The following is a 24,063-nucleotide window of genomic DNA, read 5'->3' as shown; positions in this document are numbered from 1 at the left end:
TGTTTATTATCTTCCACCACCTATCCCACTCCTTGTCCCTGCACAGATTTCAAAAGGGCAAATTTACAAGATGTTTCTCTTACCAGCAGCTGGCCGAAATTAAAATAAAAATTAAACAGGGTCCCATCCCGTCTTCATGAGGGGAGAGGTTGACAGGAGGTCTGCAAACTAGTGCTTATCAAAAGCTCCTTCTCAAATTCATTTCAATATCTGAGCCTCTGGTTTCCAGGGCAACATAATCTTTTCATCAAAGCAACTGGTAAAACCGCTGGGATCTGATATTGTTTTCTTGGCATAATGTCAAAACTGTCATTTGGTTAAAAAAATTATGCATACAATATAATATTTATATGTGTATATCTATTTAATGGATATATTTACATATATTGTAACATACATATCTCTCTCTCTATATATATTATGTGTCTATGTGTGTGTATACACACACATGTAAATGTGTATACATGATTAAGTCTCTATTCTATGGAATGAATAGTGTGTGTGTTTATACACATGCACACGTAAGTGTTTTTACGTATATGGGTCTGTACGTGTGTGTGTGTGTGTATATATATATAAACAAAATATCCATCCTATAGACTAGAAAATTAATTGTTGAATTCCCTCTCCCTCACAGCCCATCCCTTCCATTGTGACTGGGATACCAGACAAACGACATATTGATGATGGGCTGGGTGGATGGCTTCCGGTTGTTTCACAGTTGAGGGTGCAGCGTTTCCATGCCCCTATGGTGGCATGATGGTGAGGAGCAATGGCCCTGGAAGGTGCCTTTTATCCCAGTTTGGCATTCAGCCCCCTCTGGTTTCAGGAAGTCTCTGCCAGTCCCTGTTCATTAGGGGTCTTTTCTGGAGCAGGTTCACTGCCCCAGAGTCAATGGCTTTCGTATCCATTGCACTTGGTCATGTGCTCTGTGTGTGTGCGTGCGTGCGTGCGCGCACTCCTGCCCTCACCTGGCTCACCCACAAATGGGAGAAACGTCCCCAGTGATGTAAAAGCCAGAGATTGTTGTTTAGCTCCAGTGTCAGAGGCATGTGGTTTTGGAGAAGCGGAGGGCCTGAGTGTTAGATCCTGGGGGTTCATTGGTGGCCAAGACTAACATTGCATGGGGCCATAGATCTCTTAGAGCCTCCGCATGCCAGATTTCCTGTGAGTTCTCCCTGTTATCACTGCTGGGAGCAGCGGCTGTAACGTGCTGGCTGCATTGTCTGAGCACAGGATAACAGCCGCTGCACTCCATGAGGCTCCTCCTCAAGGATCTCTGTTACCCCTAGTCCAGCCATAGTTTACCACCCTTCTTGTGGCTCATGCATCCTTTATGCCAGGGGCTGCCTACAAAAGTGATTCTGCTGTTCTCTGAGCCCTCCCTCAGGAAGCACTAGAGAGGGAGACGTGTGGCCCAGTAGATAAGAAACTGCTCTGAGAGTCAGGAGCCTTGATTTCTAATACCAGCTCTATCACTGTGTCCGTCCCACTCCCACCCTTTGTCTGTCTTGTCTACTTAGACTATAAGCTCTTTGGGGCAGTGATTCCCTCTTACTCTATGTTTGTTCAGAACCTAGCAGAATGGGCCCTGATCTCGGTAGGAGCTGCTAGGTGCACCATAGTATGGCTACTCATAACGAACGGGTAACGAGATCAACTCCCCATCTCTTATCTCCTCCTCCCATCCCGTAATATCAGGAATGTCTCTTGCCCCAGGTTGCTCTCAGTTCCTCAGTGCAAGCTCCTGGAAGTTGCTGCTACCAAACGGTTCTCATGTGCAACAGCGAGCCCCGTGGTTGCTATGTTGCTCTGCTGGTTTCCTTTCCGTCGGTCTGTTGCGTGGGAGAGAACAACTGGAAACCTGGCTTGGCACTCAGCTTTTCTTCTCTGGTCTGTTTGATGTCCAAAGGGCAACTGAGCCCACAAGCAATGTGCCAGAAATCTGCACAGGAGCAGGGCTAGTCCTACATGCGAGTGAGACAATTATGGTTGCACTGGGGCAGCTCGTTATGTGAGTGGAGTGGGTTTGGGGGTGGGGTGATTTTATCCATTTATTTATTTGAAATAAACCTGTCTCTTGGTTCTAGGATTTTTGCATGCCCTGCAGAGAGGGGAGCGAGGAAGGGCCCTATGCAGTACAGCAAGTGGGAGGGTGACGAAGAATTGTCTGTGGGAGGTGGGGGGAGCCATAACATGGAGTCAGTATTTTTGATATTGAATTTTGGGCTGGATGAGGTGAATGTCTTGTTGCATGTTTCACACTGAGCAGCCACAAAGCAAATTGCTGGGGGGAGGAGGGGGGTTCATCGAGCCATCATGGACTCCTGCCCTCCCAGCCTGCCCTGCTCGTGCTGTAGATCAGCAGGAGGGATCGTGGGCCCTCGGAAGCGTGATATCGCTGGAACACATCACACCGATGCCGCCATCTGTTCCTGAAGCTCAGAACTGGGCTCCCTGGAGAAATGACGACACCAGCCAGTTTACACTGGCATTGAGAAATGCCAAATGGAGCTGGATTAGCTTTCAGAAACTAGAGCCAAGCAAACCAACACAAAGAGAGAGAGCCGCTCTGAGTGCTACCCGGCCTCTCCAGCGATTGTGAGAGCGGGGGGGTGGCTCTCTCATCTCTAACCTTGTGCCTCCTCGGGCTGATGGATCCTCGGCAGAGGAAGGGGATGTGGGGGGGGTGGTGCAGATTTTGCTAGCTTCCCTTTACATAAAAATCATGAGCCTTTTGAAATATACCAGCGAGAGGCCTGGTGTGTTTCCAGAGCTCGACCACACCCACCTTCCCGTGTCTCGCCTGCCTGCCTGCGATAATCCTCCCTCCTTGGGGACATTCGCAGACAGCAGGGAGAGGTGCTGGACCACTGAATGTCGACTTTTATTGGAAGTCCTCAGGAGCAGCAGCTGCTGCCCTGCTCCCAACAACCCGTGCTCCCAGCCCATCAGAGCGCGAGGTAAGGGGGACACCTGTGAGGGCAGCGCCCCCCAGCCCCTGCAGGTGTGCTGCGAGCTGAGCTACAGGGTTGATTGGGTATGCCATGGGGCTGGAGAAGCAAGTGTTGCTCTCCCCGGGTTGTTCAGAGGAGATGCAAAGGCAGGGATTTGGGGCTGTCCCTTCCATGGGACGTTAGCCAGGAGTTGTTAGAGAATGCATAGACTAGGGCAGGGGCAGGGTCTGTCTCTTTATTCCCTATGCATACAGCGCCTAGCACAATGGGGTCATGGTCCATTTGCTGCGATAATTCAGGTCATAAATCAGGGTTCTGCACTGCAAGGCCGCAAGCCAGTGGCGGCTCCCATCGACCCAACGTGCGCTAAGTTCCCTATAAATAGCCACGCAGCAGGGACCTGAAGAGGAGAAAGGTGGTGGGGGGGAGCAAGTTGGGGCTTGTAGGGCTGCTGTGGGTCTCTCCCCCGGCCCCAGAGCTCCCTGCTGCCAGCAGGGGGGAGAGAGGTCCTTTCCCCAGAGCTAGCTGCTGCAGTTGGCAGGAAGAGGGCTGGGGGGACTTCTCTGGCCCCAGCCCCGGGGCAGCCTGCCTGCACCCCAAACTCCTCATCCTTGCCCCCACCTCAGAGCCCGCAGCCCCAGCCAGGCCCCTCACCCCCCCCGCCACATTCCAACCCTCTGCCCTAGTTCTGAGCCCGCTCCTGAACCCCTCATCCCCGGCCCCACCCCGCAGCCCTCACCCCCACACCCCAACACTCTGCCCTAGCCCTGAGTCCCTCCCACACCGCAAACGCCTCATCCTCAGCCAGACCCCACACCCCACCCTCTGCCCTACCCTGGGCCACCTCCCACACTCCGAACCCCTTGTCCCCACCCCATGTGGCTTTCCCTTCAAAGATAGTGAAGACACTGTAATAAATAATAACATATAACAATTTGCTTAATCTAGATAAAAATACCCCAAATGCTGGGGCGTCCACCACTTTTTTGGGAAACTTCCCTGGCAAATAGCCCTCCCTGGAGCGACTGCCTGCCCGGTCCCTAAATGTGGGTGTATTACGGGTTGTCCCTCTGTGCCCAATCCCTGTGGCTTGCTCCGCCCCAGCAGTGGAGTCGGTGCTCATTAGCAAAAGCTCCGGCGTTTAGCTCTGCGGGTCCCTGTCTGATCCTGGGGTCAGCCGAGATGGTGGCCGTCACACCAGGATAATCTGGGGTGGTCCCTTAAAGTCAGGACTTGTCCGAGCAGGGGTTAGGGTGCCCAGACTGTTGTTAAGACTAGTATGGCTGTACTGGGGGGTGGGGCGGGGTTGGTGGCTGCATCAAAGCTTGGGCAGGAAGAGGTGCATGAAAGGGGGTTCACCTTGCCCTGGTTAACCAGCTGCATCCCCTCCTTCCCCCGCCAGGCCCCCAGCGAGTACGAGACCAGCCCCGAGCAACTCTTCTACCGCATCGCCCACCTCAACCGCGGGCAGCAGTACATGTTGTGGGTGGCGGCCGTGACCTCGGCAGGACGTGGCAACATCAGTGAAAAGGTCACCATTGAGCCTGCTGGGAAAGGTGCGGCAGGGCCTGTGGGGTGGATAGATGGGATAGGGGCAGTGGGGCTGATTGGAGGGGAGCTGGGAGTCCTGGGTGGGGTGGGGGAGGTCATCTGGCATTTAGGTTTGGCTCAGTGTAGAGGCGGGGGGCCCACTGCACATCTGGATTCAGGCTCGGGTTTGACATGTGCCCTGGTGCTGGCTCTGGGTCGGCCCCTTGTCTCCAGGAGTCGCCACAGCCCGCACCTCACGAAGTGCTGGCTAATCCGTCTGCCCACTGGCTTGGAGCAGGTTCTGCGTCATCAACAAAGGTGGTGAATCTCCGCTCCCGGTGCAGCAGGGTGGGCTCTGCACTGGTGGGATAGGCAGGCTCTGTGTGCGTGGCTCGCCCAGCCAGACTGACGTTCCCTTCTCCCCACAGCCCCAGCCAAGATCATCTCCTTTGGCGGCACCGTCACCACTCCGTGGATGAAGGACGTGAGGCTGCCATGCAATTCAGTTGGGGAGCCGGCCCCTGCCATTAAATGGACAAAGGACAGGTAACTAAAGCCTACCTTTTCCCCGCCGTGCAGCCTCTCGGGAGGAGCCCTGATCACTGTGGCAGAGAGGTGGCAAAAGCTCCAGAGGTCCTTGTTCCCTGGAGGAGCTGACCTTTTGTTTGGGGGCACTACCTGGCCGTTGGCCTGTGGAATGGAAGAGCAGCCAGGCAGTGCTACACGCCATCTGGGCGGCTCTTGGGGTCCTGGGGCAACACGCTCTGGAGCCCCATCCATAGGCGCTGGGAGCTTCTTGCTGCTGAGAGGCACGAGTAGGGATTTACACTGATAAGCTGCTGGCGTTTCTTGTTCCTTGCAGCGAGGATTCTGCCATCCCGGTGGCAGTGGACGGACACCGGCTGATCCAGGCCAACGGCACGCTGGTCCTGCGCTCGGTGAAAGCCGAGGATTCTGGGTATTACACCTGCACTGCCACCAACACATGGGGCTTTGATACCATCATCATTAACCTGCTGGTGCAAGGTAAGGGCTGTGCCAGGATACCCAGCCTGGCGTGCTCAGCCATGCTCTTCCTTTGTCCGCTTTGCCCATCATTACGAATCTGCTTGTTTCTGGAAATGGCTGGACAGAGATTTTCTGCAGACGCATCTCGGCCTCTGGAGTTGTTCATTCAGCTCATCAGAGCTTGGAATTAGTTGTTGGAGCTCTGTGATTGGCCACTTAAGTTACATGCAGTTGTTTGTTCCCTGATTGGGCAGCCTTCCCTTTTATATAAACTACTGTTGCCCGAAGCCAATCACACTTTGTCACGAGTCAAGTTTTGTGTTACAATTAAATGAGTTTTGTCCTTGGGCCTGAGAATTGCTTTCCACAAGCCCATCCAAACACCGCTTCGCCCAGTGACAGTGCCCACACCAGCAATGTAGCTATGCACTGGTTCTGGTCTCACATAGCCTGGTGCGTCCATCCAGCTGAGCCCCCCTGGAGTCTATGGAGTTACAGCAGTGTGATGCCTCTGTGAGAGCCGCAGGCATTTCCCTCCCTACGTTGATGCTAATGAAGCCATGAAGTTGTGTGCACTGGGAGGGTGGGATCCAGTTGACCTGTTGCTAGTGACGCTGTTGTGTTACACTTCACTTTTCACTCACTCTGGAGCAGGGAGGTGAGACAGGATTATTTTGTTTTCTGTTTCAGGACTGTCTTACTCTCAGGTCTTGTGCATTAAACCATGGCTGCTGTCTGGGTTGCTAGGGGGTGTCTGAAACATTGAATTAAAAAAACTCTCATGCAAAAATTTCCCTCCATATTAGGTTTTGCTGAACACCTTGTAAACTGCCCCCAAAATCTGTACCTCAAAGATCCAAACATTAGATTTTTCTCCACACTGTGATGAAGCTGCATGTCTCTTCCCAACTAGATGAAAGGATAGAGGGCCATCCCTGGGCACACGGGGCTCAGTGCTCAAAGGTCATCCATGGGCACGGGGCTTGTATTTGAAATTTACCCTATAAAGGTGCAGATGCCTGGCTCTGATTCCAGTGTGAAATGCGCTCAGTGACTTTATGCTGTTTGATCTAGTTCCCCCAGACCAGCCACGCTTGACTGTATCTAAAACCTCAGCTTCATCCATCACGTTGGCCTGGATTCCTGGGGACAACGGCGGCAGCTCCATCAGAGGTGAGACGGGGAAGGGACTGAAGAGCATCATGAGCTCTGTGTGGCTGGACAGCTGTAGGGCTGTGATATTGAGAGCCCAGATTTAAGGTGCTGAGATTCCCTCTTTCTGCTCTGCACGGCTTGAGCTCCACAGCCAAGGCCAAGGGAGGAGAGGCAGTGGCATAAATTCTGGGGATTCTGCATGCCCTTCTCAGGAAGGGGCTGGGGAGATGGCGGATCCTGTGTCTGAGCTTGATATTGCTAAGTTTTCTGGGAGGGGCCGGGGGTGGACTGCCATGTGTGAGTAGCTGGGTCTGCTTTGCCAGGGGGGCAGCAAAGCCAGATGGAGGCACATAGCCTCAAAGAGGGAAGGCCTCGTGGCTTTGAAGCTCCAGATGCTAGCACATTAGGGCTTAGCTTCTGGAGATCCTGACTGGCCTTCTGAGGATGAATGATGAGTCTGTCACGGAAGGTACAATGGCATGCATCCTTATTTTGAAGGAGATCCTTGCGTGGCTCCCATGGTGGTCAGTTGCTGCTCGAGAAGAAGGCTGGAGATGCCATGTCATTCACACTGCCATGCCCTGACACAAAGCCCAGAGTTCCTCAGTTTGCAGCAGAGATGTAAAAAGGCCATGTTTGGGGGTAGGCAGAAGCTTGGTTCAGTTTGGGAAGAGCGCATGGTCCACTCTTGGAGCTGAGAATCGAGGGTCAGGACTCCTGGTTCTACACCCAGCTTCAGGAGGTGAATGTAGTCTAGTGGTTAGAGGAGGGGAACGGCGAGTCAGGACTCGTTCTGTTCCTGGCTCTGAGAAGGAACGTTAGTCTATGGCTTAGGGCTAAGAACTGGGAGCCAGGAGGACTCCTGGCTTTTACTTCCAGCTCTGCCACTGACCTGCTGGGAGAGTAAATTATTTAGTCTGTGTGCCTTGCTTTCCCCATCTGTAAGAGTGATGCTTCCCAACCTTGCAGGGGGGCTGCAAGTCTCAATTAAATGGCTTGTTACGTGTTTTTACAAGATCCTGGGACTGAAGTGGCTTGCAAAAGCCAAGCTGCCAATTGCTGTTTCTGGCTGCCTGGGAGATCTCTTGTAGCTACCTGGTGTCTACGAAGCTTGGACCCTGAGTGACTAGGGCTCATCTCCTGCCTCCCTCTACCCTTCCCAGCAGATCTTGGACGGCTAGAGAGCTCTAGGAATTTCCTGGCTTTCCAAAGCCTCCTTTCTGCTCTGATTCATCTAATGAATTATATGTTGAAACAGCTGCAGACTGGGGTTGGGGGGGAATGGAAACCTCACTTACAATTAATTTAAAAGCATGAAAGTAATTACAAGCAAATCTCCCCAGCCAGCAGCCTTTCACTTCAGCGGACTCTGTTGATACATTGGTTATAATTGGATTAGAAATATTAAAAACATGCTGCATATAAAAAATCAATAAATAACTAAAGGCCAGGTGTCTTGTCCTGGCGAATCGTGGCGTGAGCCTTCAGAACAGGAGCGCACAGCTTGATGAAATGCCCCGTCCCGGGCTCTTCCTTCTGCAAAGCTCCTTGGTGTTGGCTTTGCAGGGGGAGACAGCGCCATCTGATGGGGCTGGTCTGGAAGTGGCAGGACGGAAGTCTGGTGTGAAATGGGCGTTGAGGGAGAGGAGTGGCTGGGTTGGTGTGAGCTGTCACAGGTCACTGCCGGACAGAACCGGGCACTTTCATGCTGGGGAAGAGGCGGGAGTATTTCCTGCGGTTCGGCTCGGTGTGGGGCTTGCTCCCCTGAGGTTCTGGGAGCAGAAGACTCAAACCTCAGTCAAACCCACTGAGATTTGCTTGGTTTTATGACATAGAGCCTCATGCTGCTGCAAATGGGATGGGATTATTTTACCCCGAGCTTTGAACTGGCCCTGGATTGGGTCAGGGGGCTGGCCCAGGCTCCGTGGATCCATGAACCTTCCCCGATACTGGCTGAGCTTTGAGTTTGTGGTGAAATGTGTAACTAGGCCAGTTTGTTTGGGATGGGGCTTCCTTGGGCTCATGCATGTTAATAACAACACTCTGCCTCTGCCCTTCATGCCGGGTCTCTGGGCCCTGCCAATGCTAATGGATCCAGCTGCACGTCCACGCCGAGAGTTAGCTCGACATTATTGTCCCATTATCCTGATGGGGAAACCAAGGTGCAGAAAGGGAAAGTGACTGGCACAAAGTCACAGACATGGTCAGTAGCAAATCTGGTAACCGAACCCAGATCTCCACGCTGTTGGGAGACAGTGCAGTCTTGTGCAGAGAGTCTGGACTGCCACTTGGGAGTCCTGAGTTCTATTCCCATCTGCCAACGACCTGACGGGTGACCTGATGCAAGTTCCTGCCCCTCTCTGTGCCACAGTTTCCCCTCCCACCATGTGACTGTCTTGTCTGTTTAGATTATAGGTTCTTTAAGGCATGGATGGTCTCTTACTATGTGTCTGTCTGTGCAGCACCTAGCACAGTGAAGCTGCAGTTTTGACGTCTAGGTGCTATGGTAATACCGTGTCTTTTAACAAGACCATCTTTCCCACTCTTTTGCACTGTTTCACTTGGATTGTCATTGAGTTTGTGTGGATTTGTCTGTAGTAAACCAAATGCACTTACCTGTACGTCAGTCTTGAGATCAAATATTGACCGACAGTCAAATCACACAGGCGTCTGAGAGTGTCCAATTGAACATTACTACGTTCATTTGAATATTCATTCATTTGGCTCATGACGCACATTTGCACAAATGTGGGCCTCTCTTCCTGTTCTATTTTTGTTTAAGAATGAGCGAAGTAAATGCAAAAATAAATAAACCTGTCAGTGCAACACGAAGGTTGAGATTTGCATATATAAAAAAAGTCAAGACATTCCAAGTTATGAATCCCACGGCAACAGTAAGTCTTCCTCATTACAGGAAGACAGTGACATGAACCCTATACTCATGTTCCTCCGGTACACCAGCTGCCACCTTTGACTTTCCTCGCTCTTTTGAGTGTCTAACAACAACTGTAACTGTGTACTGTGTTTAGTTGAGATGAGTGTGTGTATTATATGTATCGGTCCTGTATACGATCATTCAGTTATAAATTCAACATCTTAGATCACCGTGAAAACATCTGTAAAGTCAAGCACAGTCCTGCATTACCTGACACAGCAAATGTTTCTTTGTCTGTAAGTTCTCTCACCAAAGTAACTGAGACAAAAGTTCCTAAGGCGGGAATCCAATAGCCACATGTCAGATTCCCATTAGAGAGAACTACAGTAGCCATGCACGAAGTTCATTGAGCCCCAGGAATCTGCAGTCCATCCTGGGAGTTATAGGTTTTACTCATTAAGATACTTGGCTCCATTGTAACATCAAAGAGCTCCCGTTGAGCAAACAAAACAGCATTTCAGTCCCTGCCTATGAAATGAATGTGATCTGAAATACCCCACCTTGGGTCCCAAGAATTTGTGTCCCCCCCGGCACCTGTAGTGGGGCAGCTGCCCCACTCCTGGAGAACAGGGGTTAAAAGCAGCCAAGGTAGGCTGATTAGGGAAGCAGCCACAGCTGGGGCCATGCCAGTCAGTGCTGATAAAAGGGCTGTGGGCCAGAAGGCAGAGGAGTCTCTCTCTCTAGCTCTGGAGAGAGAAGGGCCTGGCTGCCTGGGAGCTGAGCAGGGTACCTGAGGTAGAGCGGTGCTTGGGGAAAGGCAAGAGGAGCTGGGGAGCTCCAGCCTGGTAACGCCCCAGGCTGCAGGCCTTGTGCAAGGCCTAAAGAAGGTACTGGGGCTACAGAAGTGCAGCCTGGGAATAGGCAGAGGCAGCTGGTCCTACCCCCTTGCCAATGATGAGTGACCATTACAGACTGCAGTCTGCCCCAGTGAGCGGGGGTTAGATGATGACTGGCAATAGCCACTGAGGCAAGGTGGGTTTAGAGGATTGGGGGTTCCCCTGGGAGAGGAGACCCAGAGAGTGGGGGCACTGCTGGGGCAGAACCCTGAGGTAAAGGGGCACCAGGGTCCGGGAGGGACATGGGGCCTGAGGCAGGCAAGCCACTGGCCAGCAGAGGGTGCTCTGAAGCTGGAAAAGAGCGAATTCCAAGATGACCAGCAGGAGGCACCCCACAGGTGAGTCTCCGCTTTGCTACTGCGCCCTACATAATGGTGACCAAGCTGAATGTAGTCCCTAAACCAATGACTCCTGCACACACCGACTGTTATCAGAGGATGCAGAAATAAGAGCACCCACTCAGGCACTTTGCAAAGTGAGCCTGGAGGTTTCTCTGCACCACATCTTAAAATCTGCAGAGACTGGCAGACATTTAGCATTCATAGGGTGACCAGATGTCTCGATTTTTATAGGGACAGTCCTGATTTTTGGGTCTTTTTTTTATATAGGATCCTATTACCCCTTCCACCTCCCGTCCCGACTTTTTACATTTGCTGTCTGGTCACCCTAAGCGTTCAGTTCAGTGCAGACTATCAGAGGAGAGAAAGACACTGTGCTCTCTCTCTTAGGGACTTGTGTTAATTTCATTTTGTAGTTCTCCAACTCTGAAATAAATCCTTCAGACTGGGAATGTGTGTTTGCTGTGTGTGTAAACAGAATCATAACACAGGGCTTGTGTGCACGGGACACTCTGTTCTAAACTACGGGGTTATGCTGGCTCAAACTGTAACAGTGTCATTATTCCACTATAGCTAGACAGGGCAATTTCTCTGTGTAGACAAGCCTACAGTTAAAGCAGCAGTAGTGTGTGTGTGTGTGTGTGTGAGAGAGAGCAAGTCATTTGTTTGGGAATCTTGCATGACACACCTATGGAAGTGAGGCCTTTGAGCCTTGCTGGAATAGATTATGCGTTAGGCATTTGACAGGTGATTCTTTGTTGTGCGTATTCTGGGATTGCAAGGGGATCGGCTCAGAATAATAATCACCTCACTGAAGTGTAACAACTGCTTCTTTGTGTGTATACGAGCCTGCCTCACTCCCCAATAAAGCCCCGAGAGCCATTTTCAGACATGTTGTTGATGGGAGTGTAACAGGTTTATTCATCTAGGCCCCGGTGTGTTTCCTAATACTCTTAATCATGTGAAAGGAGGCAGCATTCAATGACAGAAGCAACTTCCTAGCAGCTTCCCAAGGGAGCCAGTTAATTCTGGCTTTCCTTTTATAGCCTCACTCCAATCAATCACATTCCCCACTCACCAAACTCTGATGCGGAAACAAGTAATTGGTGAAAATGCTATTGATGGTGCCAGGTAGGACGCTCCGTGCCCCAGGGAGCGAGATCGAAAGGCAGGATGCTTGAAAGAGCCGGGGAGACCGGAGCCATGGGAGTCCCCAGAATTGCTAGTGCCCGGCAGAGGCATCTGCTGAAGGGGCCAGACCCAGGCTGTCAGGTGCGGGCATGCGCCTTCCCCAAGGCGGTGGTTTGGAGAGCAATCAGGGTTGGGAGGACCGAGGGGCAGAGGCTAGGGCCCAAAGGGGATGCTGTGTACAGACTGTGAACCCTGTGGGGGAGTGGGCAGCAGACCCCAAGGAAAGCTGCAGGCATGCTGGGGGTGGGTGATAGGGCAGTGTTATGCCTCGCCTTGCACCAGAACTGTGCACCTTGCTTTGTACTGAGTGATCTCTGTATCCCAGCCCTGCCCCACAACCCACTGGGGAACATGGGACAGGAAGCCCATTATCCTCAAGAGCTGTGGTTGTTTCTGTCCTTTGGCATTGCCCTCCCACTGTGGCCCTTCTCCCAAGGAGAGCTGGAGGCAGGGGGTGGAATCTGAAGCTGTATCTCCAGCATGGCAGCTCAGTGCTGGCTCTGACATTTGAGAATCCCTTCTCCCCCCGTCCAGTCTTCACACTGCCCCCTCGCCTAAGGAAACGGTGCTGAAGTTCCCTGCCTCCTTTTGGTCGGGGGCCCTCCACGCCCCAAGTCTCTCACTGGGTTGTGGGGGACCCACTTGCAACGTGGCAGCCCTGGCGTGGTTCAGCTCACAGGACACGTGGGAGCAGACCACATTTTCATATTGGTTTTGGACCCTGGAAAGGCCCAAACCTCTAGTGTCGTTCCAGACCATGGATCAGGCCCCATCTCCCCACCTCCAGTCCCCACAGCTGTGCTGGAACTGGGTCTTGCACCATGACGGGAATTGCAGGGTGGAGGGGGCGTGTGTGTGTGTGTTCAACATTCCTAGTTTGCCACAGTCCCACTGGGCCAGAGTGGGCGGCTGGAGAACTGTGACTGTGACAGGCTGCAGAGTCCATGACCTGTATATTCCAGGGCAGGCTTTGGCCCCATGCCTTTTAATCTGGAAACTCCCTTCTCCTGCCTTTTCCCCAGTATCCTGCTCAGACAGCTGTGGGGTCAGTAGCTTTCTCCCCACAAACCGATCCGGATAGTAGATGCCCCAACACACCCGCATGTCTGTGGAGGGATTTGGTGCTGGCTGAGAGAGGTGGATTTTCCTGCCCACAGACTCTGTAGCTGCCAAGCGAGCCAGCTTCAAACCCCGGCGCTAATATCAATAATAAAGGGGGGGGAAATCTCCCCCCTCGTTCCAGCTCCATTTTAATACTCTAAGAAAAGAGGGCTCCATTTCCATCCCCATTCATATGTATGAAATTAGGCAGGAAGACATGTTTAATGTGCAGGGAGGCAGAGCTGGATTTGAATTGTAAATCAGGGCTCCTTCCAGGCCTGGCCCGGAGGGGGGTAGGAGAGGCTGTGGAGTGCAGTATTCTGGGGTTAGTCTGCGGGGTCACGCTCCCCCCTAGCGCTGCATGGCTGCTGGTTTGGCAAAGGGGGGGCGGTGGCGGGGCAGTGGGTAACACCGGACTGATTTTATTTGGGATGAGAAACTGCGAGTTGGTGGCTGAGAGCTCCCCTCGGAGGGTGCCTCGGGGGGCGGCGTGCAAGGGGTCTGGCAAGGTCCCAGCTGGGATCCGGCCCCACTGAAAACCCCCTTGCAATCAGCACAGACTGGCCGAGGACCGTCGCAGAGATGGCGCTCCCCGCTCTGCCCTCGAGACGGGCACCTTGGCAGGGCCGGCAGCAGAATCTGGCAGAGGCCTTTGCCTTCCACCGCTGTCATTTCAGAGCCTCCTGCTGGGGATTTAATGAACCCCTTTCCCCCGGGATGGGTCTGGAGATGCGTGGCCGGGGGGGAGCCATTAGCGCAGTCCCTCCCCCCACACACACTGGTGGGGCGGAGCAGTACCCAGTCTGCAGCCGTGCTGGTGCCCTCGGCTGCCCAGGCTGGTCAGCTTTTAGTATTATGCAGGTGGGCCCTTATGCATGGCTGGTGTTGAGCTGCTTTGATCTGGGTTCCTGCTGTGTATCAGGCTCTCACTGCTAGCAGCCCCATGCAATCCCAGGGCTGTGTCACTCTGCATTGGGGGGAGGCAAAGGGGGAGCTGCGGGAATTGTTCTCCTCTGCATTCATTATAGATGCATAAAGATTATTTTCCCCCTGCCTTTTTGGAGTCTGTTCATCTGGCTGCTTCAGCTCCTGGAACTGCAGAGTACCACCTGGCGGCAGGGGTGGGTTGCACTTTACAATTGTCTGCTCTGAGCCCAAACCAAGGAGTAGGGAGCTTGTAGGATCGGTCTACCCTGTAAGGTAAGCCCTCTGCAGCAGAACTCAAGTTAGCAGACCCTGGGTTTGTTAACCTAGGGGTTGAGTGTCTACACTCATTTGTAACCCCAGGCTAGGAATTGTTGAACCCTGGGTCCCAACGTGGGATTCCAGGATCTGCACTGCATTATGCAGGCCCAAGTCCAACCACCCATATCCCAGACTTCCTAGCGCCCTTCCAGAATGTGGCCACTCTATCCCTTTGTTCGTGGTGCAATGTGGGAAAACTTGACTGTCCACAAAACTTGACCATCCAGAGGACGCAGAAAGTCGCACTGTGGGATTGTGGGATACTTTTGGTGGATTCCCAGAACACGAGTCATGGGGAGGCTGCATCTACACTGCAAAGCAATAAGGCTTGAACCCAGGGTCTCGGCTTGACTCAGGCGTTGACCGTCCCTGTGGGGTCCTGGGGTCTGGGTTAGCGTGATTTGTGTGTAGATGGAAGCGGGGTTAGGCTCGAGCCTGAGTTGAAACTGCTGTGTAGACATACCCTTAGTCTAAAACAGTGGGCTAGGGCTCTGGACTTGTGGGTTCTCTGGAGGACTCTGCCGCTGACTGGCTGTGCAATATTGGGCAAGTAACTTAGAACCAGATTTTCCTGTGAATTTGGAGCATGTGCAGCATGCAAACCTGAACCATACGCCTGCTGGCAGTGCCTGGGCAGGCTGGGTAACTGCACATTAAAGTGGCTAACCTTGTACTTTGCACAGGCAGTTAATGCAACACCTTCCACAGCGTTACCTAAAGAGGCTGCAAATCTGGCTCCTCAGCCAGCCCTGCCTCAGTGTATCCATCTGTACAATGGGGCTGAGAGTCACCTACCTTCAGACGGGCGGGATTGAGGCCTGCTTGATTGGATGCACAGATTCAGAGCACAATAGACCTGCACAGCCAGGGCTTCTTTGACCAGCCCTTCCCCCTTGGAGAGGAGGTTGTGCTCTGTCCCCTTCTCCCCAGCTGCCTCTAGATCTTGAGTGCTAACAGCCCCTGCCCCTCTCCCCCACAGGCTTTGTGCTGCAGTACTCGGTGGACAACAGCGAGGAGTGGAAGGACGTGTTCATCAGCTCCACCGAACGCTCGTTCAAGCTGGACAGCCTCAAGTGCGGCACGTGGTACAAGGTGAAGCTGGCAGCTAAGAACAGCGTGGGGGCCGGCCGGATCAGTGAGATCATCGAGGCCAAGACACATGGCAGAGGTAAACCAGCAGGGGCCGGCCAGCCACTCGGAATTCATCTGTACGTCTCGGGCCACCTGCGCTGGTTCCCCTCTTTAATGCATTCATTAGCTCCTGGGGAGGGAGGGACTGGGGCGGGGAGGAAGTAGACTGCCCCTCATTCGGCACAGCACTATGGGCTGCTGCTGGAGGCAGAATACAGGACACAGGGCTTGACAAGCTGGATCTAGCTTGTCACTAGGGAAAGGCGGAGGGCTTCCCTTTTGCTTCTGTCCTGGACGATGTTCTTCCAGAGCTGCTGGCCATTCCCAGGGCATCCTGCACCAGCTGGTACCCTGGCACGCACTCACCAGGGCCTCCCCCAGCCCAGCGAGAAAAGGTCCTGAGGCAACTTGCTCTGCACTGTTCCGTGCCACTGCCCAGCCCCTAGCACGGCCAGGGGCCTCACAAGCCTGGTGCAGAGATTCACCAGCTGCATTTCTTTTCCCTTTCAGATTTTCCATTTGACCTACCCATTGTGGGGTCAGGTGTTGATGCTTTAACCCCTCCCCATCCTCCTGTCACACTGCCACGCACCCTGCCTTCTCCCCCAGTTTGCTCCAGTGCAGTTTGCTGAGCTGCAGTTTTGGGAACACCATGAGGAGTGACAGCAGCATGATCCTGGGGGGGTGTGCATGGTGCTGGGCCCATGGTTAGGTGTCCAGAGAGGGTCCAGTAAGGCCAGCGCTGCCTTCTTGCAAGGATCAAGCAAGGTAGACTGGTGGGCAGAGCAGGAGAAGCAGGAAAATTCCTGCCCTCGTCCGTTGTTGCTGGGTCATTTGGTTTTGTAAGGTTGCTGCAGGGGCCACCAATTGACTCCTCTGTGCGACCGTCTGTCCTTTTCTTTGCTGAAATGAGAAACTCCGAGGAGGTGTTTAGAATTGTATTCTGTAACGTGTGGTGCAAGGTGCAGGAGGTCAGTTTATTGGCCTCACATCCTTGACGAGAGTCCTCTTAAAAGTTGGCCCTGGCCTTATATGTACGAGCCTATTTCCGGCTGTGACCGACGGTAAAAGAACTCCACTGCCCTCAGTCGTCTTTAGCTAAGTTGCTGTCGCAGCTGGCTGTGACCAGAAGTAGAATTGTTTCCCCTTGCTGCCCGGACAGTGACCTCAGCAGTCGTGTATTACGGAGACCCGGGCTCTGCTCCTCCAGTTCACTTACCAAACCCTATTTCCAGCAGCCCAGCCATAAAACCCCGGCAGGAGGGAAGCTGAGCAGCAAGGCCTCTGCCTGGGCAATGCGGTGGGAGGGGCCCTTTGCTGCTTCTCACTTGCTGGGCATTTACCAGCCTCTGGACAGGCGGCTTTGTGCTTGGGAGCTCCGTCACCAGCTCCGCTTTGCAGCACGAAATGTGGCTGCCGGGCAGTCGCTGGGTCGGAGGGGATTGAGCGTGCTGAGTGTCGCTGGCAGGATGGGGACGGGGTAAGAGCCAGCTCCCATTGACGGCTGGGCTGAGTGAGTGGAGGCCATGTGGGGGGCAGATGGGAAGCTTGTCCTGTAAGAGCTGCCCCCTCCCAGGCCCTCATGCCATGTCCTTTTCCACAGAGCCCTCCTTCAGCAAGGACCAGCACCTCTTCACCCACCTTAATTCTACGCACGCCAGGCTGAACCTGCAGGGCTGGAGCAGCGGGGGCTGCCCCATCGTGGCCATTGTCCTGGAGTACCGGCCCAAGGGCAACTGGGTCTGGCAGAGCCTCAAGACCAACAACTCCAACGAGGTCTTCCTGACGGAGCTGCGCGAGGCCACCTGGTACGAGCTCCGGATGAAGGCCTGCAACAGCGCCGGCTGCGGTAACGAGACCACCCAGTTCGCCACGCTGGACTACGACGGCAGTAAGAGCTGACCCAGCGTGGGGCGGGGGCTGGCCGTGGGGCACGGGGGGCCGGGGGATGTGGGGCGGGTTAGGCGGCTGGGGCGGGCCAGCCGTAGGATTCCCGCGCCAGCGTCGGGTTGCACGGCGCGCCAGCGCTGTTGCGTTAAGGGGCTGTCTCTCGTGCTCAGCATTTTGCTGCTGCCTATGGCCCTGCTGAGCCACTCAGCTGAATGCCCGGCAGCTGCAGCACCCAAAATTCACTGCTTCTGAAGTGCTCCCCACCTCACCTTCCTCACTTCCTAGCCAGGCCCTCCATGCAGCTGCCCCTCGCCGTCCTCTGCCCACAGCTCCCAGCAGCCGGGATCACGTGGGGCTCTGGCGCCTGGCCCAGAGCTGGGAGGGGTGCACGAGCAGTGAGATTTGCCTAAAGTGGGTGAGAGAGACAAGCTGCACAGAGCTCTTCTTCAGGCCTCTGTGTAGCTCGCAAGCTCGTCTCTCTCTCCAGCAGAAGCTGGTCCGGTAAAAGACAGACAGACACCGGTCTTTCTACTATCCTGGGAGTGACACGGCTACCAGCACGCTCTGAACTAGATTAGGCTGATGGGGAGAGGAGTACAGGAGAAAGCCAGCTCTCCAAACCACAGAGAGCGTATGCTGGAGACTCCCTGCTAAGTGTCTTCCTAGCTCACCACAGGCCTGTCCTAGCCAGAGACTTCTCCAGGTCTTTCTCCTGCCTTATTACTTCATACACGTTAGCGCTGGCTCCTGGCTATCCCAGCTCAGGGGTCGGGTTTTAAACACACCCACGGCCTGATCATTTGTGACCCAGCGCCATCTCTGCAGAGTCCGTGCCGGCTGGGGTCTGACCATGCACGGCCATGCTGCAGCAGCCATTCCTCCTCTCCCATCCAGGGCCTAGGCTCCTCCCTCCTGGAAGGGTGGATTTAATGAGCAGCGTGCTGTCCTTTCTCCACAGGCACCTCTACGCTGTCGCTGCGAGGCTGCGTCTGGCCCAGGTAGACAGACAGGCGGTTGCTGTGCTTGAAGTAGCATGTGAAAAATAGCAGTGTGGCCATGTCGATGCAGGCGAGCCATCCCAGTGCAATCCTGCCTGACCCCGGGGCGCAGACACAGGCAGCTCCCCTGCTGTTTTCACAGCATTAGCTCGAGCACAGCCAGCGTCTGTCTGCCTGCCTCCCCGTGTGCTGTGTAGACATACCCCATCACCCCTTCAGTCCTTGGCATCCCTGCGCAGGCTGTCTGCAGTCAGGGCCGGCTGCAGTGGACTTGGTTTTGCGATGCAGACACCTGGGAACTGGACGGATACCCCAGCTCTTCTCATGCCTCCTCCCTTATTGTCCAAAGAACATTGAGAAATGTCCCAGTAATTGCTACTGGAGAACCAGCTATCATCCCTGCTGCTCCCCCGCTTTGGTTCCTGTCCTCCCCTGCCTCCCCCACTCCGTGCAAAGATTGCAGGGGTCAGTATCACTGTCTGTGTTGTACACATGGGGAAACTGAGGCACAGAGCAGGGGTCTAACTTGCACAGTGAGGGAGTCAGTAGCAAGACCAGGAAATGAACCCTGGAGTTCTGGCTTCTAGTCCCTTGCTGTAACCATTAGATGCTCGGCCCCTTAGTATTCAGCCTGCGGGGGGTTCTAGCCATAAAACAAACCCCTCTAAAGTCACATCTGCTTTGTTTCTTCACCTTCCACAAGGGCAGCTCAGGTGGCAGGTGGGTTTCTTCCAATTGTACAAAGAGGCCAGAGATCTGTGCTGGCCCCTTCCTGAGCAGCCCCCGAGCCAGGCAGGGCCAGCTGTCAGCAGGGAGTGTGGGGCCAGAGTTGTGGTAGGGCTGGTGTGTTCTTATGACAGATGCTTCTACTCAGAGCCTGGTCACATGTTCGTTATCCAGGGAGACGCAAGTGCCTCGTTTTTATCAGTGGACTGAGAGGGAGATGGAGATGACACAGGGCAGGTGTGCCCGTTACCTACTGAATACTAAAGGAGGACTTGTGGCACCTTAGAGACTAACAAATTTATTTGAGCATAAGCTTTCGTGAGCTACAGCTCACCTCATCGGATGCATTCAGTGGAAAATACAGTGGGGAGATTTATATACATAGAGAACATGAAACTGTGGGTGTTACCATACACGCTGTAACCAGAGGGATGGCTTAAGATGAGCTATTACCAGCAGGAGAGCGGGGCCGGGGGGGGAGGAACCTTTTGTAGTGATAATCAAGGTGGGCCATTTCCAGCAGTTGACAAGAACAGCTGAGGAATACTGTTTGCCCTGCCCTGCCCCCACTCCCCCTTCTGCAAAGGCCACACCACCCAGCAGGGAAATGAGATTTGCATGCAATCTTCTCAGGGGAGCAACAATGCATCCCAGTGGCCTCACATCTCCACGCGCTGGTTAGGTTACCAGGTAGGTAACCAGGGTCAGTGGCTGTGGCGGTGACTCCGTGCCAGATAAACTCTGTGGCGGGTCGGATCAGAGCGCTTCACAGCACGTGGCTGTGCATTAGGAACGTGAATCGTGGCTGGGGCCAGGATACCTCTTAGCTGCCATTTGCGGGACTTGCAGTTGCACATGCTCTCATGTATCATGCGTGTGCTTAGCGTGGGTTCCCATGACCGACGGTAAGGAGGATTGGGTGAATCTCTGTAGCTTGGATGGGGTGAGCCCCCAACAGCCCAGCTCTGAGGGTAGGTCTGTGCTGCGGCTGGAGGAGAGGCACCCAGCGCGGTAGGTTCACCTGCCAAAGCTTGAATCTGGCTACGGTGGCTAAAAATAGGAGTGAAGATGCAGCAGCACGGGCTGCCAAGCTGAGTGCGCACCCAGGTCTGTACAGCCAATGCTGGGGTCCAGGCCATCCCCGTCGGTGGCCGTGCTAGCTCGATGAACGCTAGTGTGGGTACGCTGCCATGAGCTGTGTCACGCTCCCACTGCAGTGTAGATGCCGGGTGAGTCTGCACAAGTGAGCCAGAAACACCCCCATCTAAACACACTTACCGCCAGCCTCGGCTGCAGGTACCATGAGGCCAGCTTGTCTCTTGGGTTCCCAGGCTGGCTGGAAGCAGCGAGAGAGCGAGCGCGCGCATTTATCTGGGTGTCCCAGACCTCTCCCCCTGCCCCCACCCCGACATCCCTCTGGAGCCGCTTTGCAGTTGGGAGGAAGCTGTTGTCCGCAGCCCTCCCCTGTCAGCCGGGCCTGGCCTGGGCTCTGCTCAGGTCCCCGCGCTGAGGTCTGACATGGGTGTGTTGTCTTACTGCCTCGTGTGTGTGTGTGTGTGTGTGTGTGTGTGGCTCTGTCCTAGGTACCATACCCCCAATCAAATCTGCTCAGGGGGAGGGGGATGACGTGAAGAAGCTTTTCACCATTGCCTGCCCTGTGATCCTGGCTACGCTCGGGGTGGCCCTGCTCTTCATCATCCGCAAGAAGAGGAAGGAGAAGCGTCTGAAGAGATTGAGAGGTGAGGTGTGAGCCCGGCCTCCTGTGGGGTGGTGGGTTTAGCTTCACCTGCCATAGAGGAAAACTGCAGCCACCCCACACTTCTGAGTGAGTCTGTCTGCTCCGTCATTAGATGCACAGATTAAATACCAGCTGGTCAGGAGGCTGCGTATTGATTGCACTGGGCAGGGCAGGGAGATTCAGGCTTGCAGCTGGAAAGCATGTTGGGAACCTGTGAGTTACACCATCCTGAAAAGACTAGTTCCTCCTCCGGGTTAATTTAACGCTGCTCAGGCCAGCAACTAACGGAGGGTGCCCCACTGTCTAGAAATGATAGAACAAGAGTCATGCGGTCCGATTCCCAAGGGGCAAGCAAATTCTGACAGACGGCTTCTGTATTGTGAATGGGGGAAGGAACATTCAGCAGCAGGATCTCCATGAGACGCAGGCTCTGCTCCCTTCCCCGAGGGACTGAACCCAGGCAAGCATTCATAGATAGTGATCGGGAAGTTCCTCTTTTATTCAGTTAAATATGTAGGTTGAGGTCTTTCTGTGTGACTCGTGATTCTGGGGCCCTCGCTGCAGACACCACGAAGAGGCGTCGTTCTCAGAAGGGGTGCTCAGCGCTTTTGGGAGACCCCTCCCAGATCACTAGTCACTGTGGACTATCTTGGCCATCATTTCTCTTACTGTCGTGCATCCCGTGCCCCACTGCGCTACGCACGGAACAGACATAGAATGAGAGTCTGCCCTGAAGCGAGTAGCAGAGCCCTAGCAGGTCGGGAGGAAGGGATCTAGGCAGAGTGAACAAGGTAGGCTCACGAAGCATCATGGTAGTTGCATGAGCTTTGTTGCTATTTTGGGTGGGTTTGTTGGGAGGTGATTAGTTTACACGAACGAGCGTTAGAGGTCTCGCTGGAGTTTTCCTGGAAGGCAGTCCTTGCAGTTCTTTAACTGCAACCGTCAAAGGTGGTGTAGGCCATTAAACACCTTTGGGCTTTAGAGGGTTTGACCATGGCCAGCTGTGTTCCCAACTGGTCTTTGTAACTTACATCTGCAGCTCAGCATATGGCAGGGCAGGAGAGGGAGTTGGGGGAGCTATCTCCCTACAAAGTCCAGCCTGCACTTTCACATCTTTGGGCAGGTTTCCCTGTCTCTTTCCCTACCCAGTCCCCAAAGCATAGACAGATGCTTAATGAAACAGAAAACTTTGACGGGGGGTTCAGTTAACATGGATTAAACATGTTGCAACAGTTAATAGGAGACCACAGATTCCTAGCGGCAAGCACTAAGTATGGGCAACAGTCCTGCACAGGCAGGGGAGATGGTATCTGACAGCTGCTGAATCTGTAAGCTGCTCTGCCATGACGGTGCTGTGTCTGGGAGAAGTAGGCAGACAAAGTGCCCCCATGAGTTTTTGCATCTCTCAATTCTGTGCTCATCCATTTCAGTGTAGATCTTAGTTTAGATCCTGGAGGCTTTCTTGGGCGTTGGATTGTATTGCTCTTTAAGCATGTGCTGAACAAGGCTGAATTTTGGATGGGTGGGTGAGGCCAAGAGCTTCGTTGACTGGAAGGATTTTTTTTTTAATAGAAAACTAGTTTGCTCAGGTACTTAAAAAATAACTGTGCCTATTTATAGTAATTGGATATAGTTTGAGGGCAGGGTACGGTGATTGTGCACACCTTACACTACAGTTAATGTTGACTATGTCTGTGTGCATGTCATGTACCCTCCCGCCTCGCACATCACACAGAAGGCTGTTCTAGAAACTTGCCTGCTTGTAGAGACACGCTCCAACCCATGCATCAGTCTGCAGTGGGGAACAGAGTCTATCTTCCGTCCTTTCCGTGTCTCTCTCACAAACATCTCTCTCTTTTGTATTGCAGATGCAAAGAGCTTGGCAGAAATGCTAATAAGGTGGGTGAGCAGCAGTGTAAGAACCAGTCTCGCTTGCTGGTGTAGGTCACAGAATCATAGAATAGAATCATAGAATATCACGGTTGGAAGGGACCTCGGGAGATCATCTAGTCCAACCCCCTGCTCAAAGCAGGACCAATCCCCAACTAAATCATCCCAGCCAGGGCTTTGTCAAGCCTGACCTTAACAACTTCTAAGGAAGGAGATTCCACCACCTCCCTAGGTAACGCATTCCAGTGTTTCGCCACCCTCCTAGTGAAAAAGTTTTTCCTAATATCCAACCTAAACCTCCCCCACTGCAACTCGAGACCATTTCTCCTTGTTCTGTCATCCGCTACCACGGAGGACAGTCTAGATCCATCCTCTTTGGAACCCCTTTCAGGTAGTTGAAAGCAGCTATCAAATCCCGCCTCATTCTTCTCTTCCGCAGACTGAACAACCCCAGTTCCCTCAGCCTCTCCTCATGAGTCATGCGTTCCAGTCCCCGAATCATTTTTGTCGCCCTCCGCTGGACGTTTTCCAATTTTTCCACATCCTTCTTGTAGTGTGGGGCCCAAACCTGGACACAGGACTCCAGATGAGGCCTCACCAATGTCGAAAAGAGGGGAACGATCGTGTCCCTCGATCTGCTGGCAATGCCCCTACTTATACATCCCAAAATGCCATTGGCCTTCTTGGCAACAAGGGCACACGGTTGACTCATATCCAGCTTCTCGTCCACTGTCACCCCTAGGTCCTTTTTTGCAGAACTGCTGCCTAGCTGTTTGGTCCCTAGTCTGTAGCGGTGCATGGGATTCTTCCGTCCCAAGTGCAGGACTCTGCACTTGTCCTTGTTGAACCTCATCAGATTTCTTTTGGCCCAATCCTCTAATTTGTCTAGGTCCCACTGTATCCCATCCTTACCCTCCAGCATATCTACCTCTCCTCCCAGTTTAGTGTCATCTGCAACTTGCTGAGGGTGCAATCCACACCATCCTCCAGATCATTTATGAAGATACTGAACAAAACCGGCCCCAGGACCGACCCTTGGGGCACTCCGCTCGATACTGGCTGCCAGCTAGACATGGAGCCATTGATCACTACCCTTTGAGCCCGACAATCTAGCCCAACTTTCTATCTACCTTATAGTCCATTCCTCCAGCCCATACTTCTTTAACTTGCTCGCAAGAATACTATGGGAGACCGTGTCAAAAGCTTTGCTAAAGTCAAGGAACAACACGTCCACCGCTTTCCCCTCATCCACAGAGCCAGTTATCTCGTCATAGAAGGCAATTAGATTAGTCAGGCATGACTTGCCCTTGGTGAATCCATGCTGACTGTTCCTGATCACTTTCCTCTCCTCTAAGTGCTTCAGAAATGATTCCTTGAGGACCTGCTCCATGATT

General features: G+C 53.5%; 1 protein-coding gene across 1 annotated transcript in view; it reads left to right on the top strand.

Annotated features, from left to right (window-relative positions):
• Positions 1–24,063, top strand: part of DSCAML1 (DS cell adhesion molecule like 1) — a 325,499-nt gene that overhangs the window by 283,405 nt on the left and 18,031 nt on the right. Inside the window, exons 21-28 of the mRNA XM_074936884.1 lie at positions 4,360–4,513; positions 4,916–5,033; positions 5,350–5,513; positions 6,570–6,668; positions 15,276–15,464; positions 17,031–17,318; positions 20,625–20,780; positions 22,648–22,678. Of these exons, the coding sequence (XP_074792985.1) occupies positions 4,360–4,513; positions 4,916–5,033; positions 5,350–5,513; positions 6,570–6,668; positions 15,276–15,464; positions 17,031–17,318; positions 20,625–20,780; positions 22,648–22,678 (1,199 nt within the window). The remainder of the gene's footprint in view (positions 1–4,359; positions 4,514–4,915; positions 5,034–5,349; positions 5,514–6,569; positions 6,669–15,275; positions 15,465–17,030; positions 17,319–20,624; positions 20,781–22,647; positions 22,679–24,063) is intronic.

The sequence above is a fragment of the Natator depressus genome, chromosome 22, assembly GCF_965152275.1.
Source record: "Natator depressus isolate rNatDep1 chromosome 22, rNatDep2.hap1, whole genome shotgun sequence".
Classification (NCBI taxonomy): Eukaryota; Metazoa; Chordata; order Testudines; family Cheloniidae; genus Natator; species Natator depressus.
This window is presented reverse-complemented; position numbering and strand designations above follow the sequence as displayed.